Below are 5349 nucleotides of genomic sequence, written 5' to 3'. Positions count from 1 at the left end.
TTTCCGGTCCCTGCCGGTACCACGACACTAAACCACCGTTGAGCGATCATATCGCGATAGTCGGCATCCATTGACTGTTAAATTTAACTTTAATTGCTATTTTCTCTAAATTTAAGAACTTTGGAAAATTAAGTTATTGTTATTATGAGTACTAATTATCTAAGGAATCTTCATTTTAATTTATTGCTCCTGTTACAGGAAACAGCCTGTATATGCATACCTTTATTATTTTCTACATAAACTAAAATAATCTAAGCCATATAGTTTCGGACTAGCAGCAAGCAAATTCGTATTATACGAAGGGTCGGCCTGATAACCAACGTTGTAGTAGGTAAGACTGCTGCAACACATGCTGAGGTTCACTCCTTTTTAGCATCATAATTTTAAAAGTTTTTATATCTACATGTAAATATTAATTTGTGCCTACTTTAGTTTAATTCTAAGGCTTGTAATTTTTTGTAACATTGCCTGTAAACATTTTTTAAGGTGGTGTTAAATAAAAAATGTCTATGTCTTCTATTAAAACAGTCAGGATTGTTAATTACGTTGCTACCATGATGATATACTTGGTATAATAATAATATTGGTAAATATAATAGTCTCTTATAATGTAGCTCCTGAGGAACTTAGGATTATGATTGAGTATATAGCCAGCTGATGAGAAGTTCACTTGGCAATTAAAATCAGCACCAAAAATGTTTTTTTTTCTACAAAACCTTACCTTAAACAAGATGTTGAATGTTGACCTGCATGTCACAAATTGGCTAAGTATATAAACTTTTCGTATATTTTAATTATGTTGCAATGCAGTTAGATGAGATGACTAGTATTAAGGCAGAGATCATAGAGTAACTGGGAGTAATTATATTTATGGTAGCCAATTATGCCTTTGTATTTGTACACTATCAATTCATATTTTCATCATAAAATAATCATCAAAGACAGATGTAGACTTGATTATAATTGTGAATAGTTTTAAATACTTATTATAAGTATCAAATGTAATTTTTCTGATAGTTAAAATCAGTGTCAAATGAGCCATATGTGTTAATAAATGACTTGTTCCTTTGAAATGAGGTTTCATTCAAAAACAGTTCGCAAAGAAACAAAACTATATTCATAACTTCACTAGGTACCTAACTATTTTTTTTTAAATGATACATTTACATAACAATTTGTTTATATTATCATTTCACTACATTACTTCACTATGCTTGTTCATCTTTCTTCCCAAACAGGTTCATTTTTGACAACCAGGATGTGGTGTTTCTGAAATACAATAATAATTTCCTTTTGAAATAACTATCACTAAATCATGTGAATATTATTGCAGTTTCCATCTTTTAAATAATATATGTTAAACTACTGAAACTGGAGATCTATCAGCTCTCAAATTTCTCTTCAATTGATAGTAAGGGTCCATACAGACCTACTGTTTCCAATCAGCCATTCTTCGGTGTGAGTAATGAATGTACTGTGCAATGTCAAAATTTCCAATCTGAACAGATTGTAACAAAACAATACTCACGAAATTTCCTCTGCCGATGCAGGGCTACCATCAATACCAGCTGCTTTTAATTTCTCCACTAAATTCTTTCTGTACACATTTTTTAAAGGCACAGGTCTGGAGGCAGCTTCCTTCTGCTTAGCTACTTTACACAGAGCCTCATACCAGGTCAGTCCATACCATTCAATTTCTTCTGGAGTGTACTGAAATAAAAGTATGTTTATATCTAAAATGTTGCTTGGTTCAAGTTTCTAGTACTATGAAGATTGAGGCCCAATAAAGAACTCCAGTGCAGAGTGCTACTTCAATTAACACCTTTTACACCTTTGCTACAGAAATCAGTTTAAGCCCTTGGAATCAAACAACCCTTATGTTTTATATTATCTTACTAAATGACCTAATACTAACTCTTTCTGCTAGGTAAAGAATCCCTTATTTATGGCATTATTCTGTCCATTCCTGTATTATGCAATAAAGATAAAATAAATAAACCCTTAAGATGTCACTTTAGTTTATGTTATCAAGTAGGTTTATATTAGCTAGCTTGTGCCATTGAAGTTAGTGTGTGAACCTGTAATTTAGCTTTCTTTACCACCATGGGATTACGAGACCCCTTTACTGGTCATACCATACTAATACATTCACTGCCAAGAACATGTATGTGTGTTCATTTTGAACTGGAAATGGGGCGCCTAGCAACGAAAGTGTTACGTGTGTCAACACTTGTAAATATATACTTCTTCTTCCTTGTTTCCTCATGACTGAGGGTCTCAACCACATGTGTTTGTTATTAAATATTCTACAAAATAAATACACTAAGTATATGTAACAGAATAAAAATTCAACAGTAGGAACACAAATGAAAAAAAAGAACATTACCGAAGACAAGTAAGTTCTATATTCCTCATAAATTTCTTTTTGTTTTGCAGGATCATGGGCATATCTTGGGCACCCATTCATCAATTCTGTTAATATGTGCTTTTTCAATTTCAGGGCTAGCATAGACACTAGGTCACAAGCCGGTGTCTTGAGCAAGTAATGGTCAAATCCATAGTGGTCATTGATGAGTCTAATAGTCCGATCAGTGACTGTCACTGAGAGATGAGTGTTGAGGACTTCAGACTTAACCACTGTACGTTTCAATACTGGAACCCAGTAGTGAGGTACACGCCGCTTATGAGGATCCCGTTTTTGGAAACCTAAACAAGACATAATAAATATAAAAGTAACAGCAATTAATTGCATTAAAAACTTGCAAAAACAAACTACGCAGTAGTTAGACAGTAATGTTGGCAAACAATGGCATTACATAAACATAATAACAACCTTTAATCACAGCTTCACCACCCCAGATACCCTCATGTATTTCCGTAGGATGCTTTAGGGGAATAGCAACGTTTTGAATGGGCAAGGTCTCTCCCGTCAGCTCGTCTCGTTTCCACTTTCCCTCCTGAGGGACGAAATGAACAGCAGCAGGTTTCAAAACCTTCCACTCTCGCCAAAATTTCTTGTATGCCTGAGGCAAGTCAGCTGCTATTCCAACATCAAACCTGCCTTTTTTCTTGAACGTCTTAGCTAAATGCCGCGCAGTAGCCTGAAAAAGTATACGGATATAGATCGTGGCCATAAATGAGTTCATTCAAAGGCTGATGAAATATAAAAAGGTTACCTGAATGCGTGACGAAGCCATTTATTTGTTCCTAAAATATCAATTCAAATTTAGGATCGTCATAAATTTGAGACTATCACTAGGTTCAATTTATTAGGGATTTATGCCCTTTGAAATGTGATTTTTTTGCCAGACAGATATGATGTATGCTATGGTAAAAGCCTGAAGTCATACATCGAGTGGAGGGCGCTGTCACGTTTTTTGCCATACTAAATTGAACCTTATCATTGAGCAAGAAATCTGTTCGTACTAGACTAGAGAAAACTGTCCACAGTCCACTTGAGACAGCAAAACAAGAGCCCTTTGTTTCACTCGCACATGTTGCCAATGTTAAAATGATATCATTGTGGTAGTTTACATTTTTAGAGATTTTGACCGTTTTACGTGGTTTCCATTTAAAAAGGCAGTGAAGTGTAAATGAAGATATTTAGGAATTACTTCTGGACCGGACGACGGACCCGGGTATGTCCTTAAACTACGTCCAAAAGAGAGGTATGGGGACTGTGAATGCCATCTCGCTTTGTGTGGTAGGGCACAGCACAGCGGAAGTCATTCCAGATAGAGCCCAACTGGGGAAGTACCTCCACTTTACAGAAAACCGCAGCCAAATAACATTGGACCCTACTCACAGTATTGTGTTCCTGCCGGTGAGTAAGGTTGCCAGAGCTCAACGAGGGTGCGGAGTGTTATGGTCAGCAACGCGCATGTAACTGCTCTGGATTTGCAGGCGTCCATAGGCTACGGAGACTGCTTTCCATCAGGCGGGCCGTACGCTTGTTTGCCTCCACGTTATATTTAATAAAAACTTACACTTATAATCAAAATTCTTCGGTTACACATAATTTATGACCTTAATATGCTGTTTGTATTATATGAAGTGAATCCATACATTTTGATATAATTTCAAAATAATTAAGTAAATAACAGGGTATTTTTCAGGCTATTTCAGGCATTTTAGTAGAATACTGCAAGCAGTATATTTCGAAATATTTACTGATGACCTTTACATGTTTTAATTTACTAATATGTGTATTACATAAATCTTGAACATAAACGCATATAATAAGGCAGGAAATGGATTTTATTAATTCAAATATCCTTAAATATGGTCTACATTGTGTCACCCTAGGAATGAAGCCAGCCATACAGTCGTAACAAGAGTATATTGAAATGATAACACATAATTTAAGTTACATAAGGCTACTGCCGTGTAAGGGAACAAAAAAATCGCCTGGAATTAATAGCCAATGAATAAATCCTATGTATAAGAATAAGAATAAGAAACCATTTATTGCCACACATTGCTTTAAAAAAAGTGGCATGCGCGGCAAAACGAACGGGCTCAGCATACGCAACTAACTCGTAACTAAGGCTTGCAATCCGGATATCCGTCCAATTTACTATCCGGATAATTATTAAGTTGATATCCGGATAAAACGAATAATTCGAATACCACTTTATATGACAAAAATCTCATTGCATTTTTTGACAAATCTATTCGAAAACGTTAAAGTTGTAATAAAAACGCTATAGACGGTGATTACAACACTCAATACAATTAGCAAGATCAAAGCGCTTGCTAGACGGTCGCTGACAGTGACAAGTCTCAGACCGTCTGACCTTGATCTGTGGGTCGTCGTGAGTTCTCTGGCTAGACGGCTGGCAGACCACAGTGTGTTCAGAACTCGCGGAGGGACAACACAACACGTATTGCAAGCGCACAAAATGTCCCGTAGCCTATAGAAATTAAAAAAATTCGGCGTGGCACCTGCAATTGATATATAGAAAAAAATGAAAGGATGTGGATGAAACACTGCCTTACCTAAGCATTTTTTAAATCATAAATGTAATTTTTTAATGCAAGCCTTTATTTATATACTTAAAACTCAAAAATAATGTACAAATGGCGGACTTAATGCCTTATCGTTTTTTACCAGTTAACCATCAGACTAAATAGAGACATGTAAAATTGGTGCAAGGAAAAAGAAACCTATATTTATTAGAAGTCTTGAAAACCAACTGAAAAACATAATAAAATACATACACAACTAAAAAAACTTTTGTCGCTTGGCCAGATGGCTTAAGACCGGCTTAGACCAGACCATCAGACGGCGGTCGATCGCAGACCAAGGGCGTCTAAAGGACAAACAAAATGTTGCTGGAATCAACTGTT

General features: G+C 35.8%; 1 protein-coding gene across 1 annotated transcript; it reads right to left on the bottom strand.

Annotated features, from left to right (window-relative positions):
* Positions 1 to 1094: 1094 nt before the first annotated feature.
* On the bottom strand, positions 1095 to 3359 carry LOC133517039 (large ribosomal subunit protein bL28m). Its single transcript, XM_061850161.1, has 5 exons — positions 3177 to 3359; positions 2834 to 3101; positions 2387 to 2706; positions 1529 to 1710; positions 1095 to 1269 (listed from the first exon to the last, which is right to left on the bottom strand). Exons 1-5 carry the CDS (start codon positions 3195 to 3197, stop codon positions 1209 to 1211), a joined length of 852 nt encoding a protein of 283 aa, XP_061706145.1. The 5' UTR covers positions 3198 to 3359; the 3' UTR covers positions 1095 to 1208.
* Positions 3360 to 5349: the final 1990 nt, after the last annotated feature.

The sequence above is a fragment of the Cydia pomonella genome, chromosome 4 (assembly GCF_033807575.1).
Source record: "Cydia pomonella isolate Wapato2018A chromosome 4, ilCydPomo1, whole genome shotgun sequence".
NCBI classification, from domain to species: Eukaryota; Metazoa; Arthropoda; class Insecta; order Lepidoptera; family Tortricidae; genus Cydia; species Cydia pomonella.
Note: the sequence above shows the minus strand (reverse complement) of the source record. Positions and strands in the feature narration are given on the sequence as shown.

Excerpts from the sequence above, each read along its gene's own strand:
- LOC133517039 (XM_061850161.1), bottom strand. The coding sequence starts at position 3,197 with ATGGCTTCGTCACGCATTCAG. Across the intron at positions 2,707-2,833 it reads TGGTGAAGCTGTGATTAAAG|GTTTCCAAAAACGGGATCCT; the intron begins GTTGTTATTATG and ends TGTCTTGTTTAG. Across the intron at positions 1,711-2,386 it reads ATAGAACTTACTTGTCTTCG|TACACTCCAGAAGAAATTGA; the intron begins GTAATGTTCTTT and ends CTTTTATTTCAG.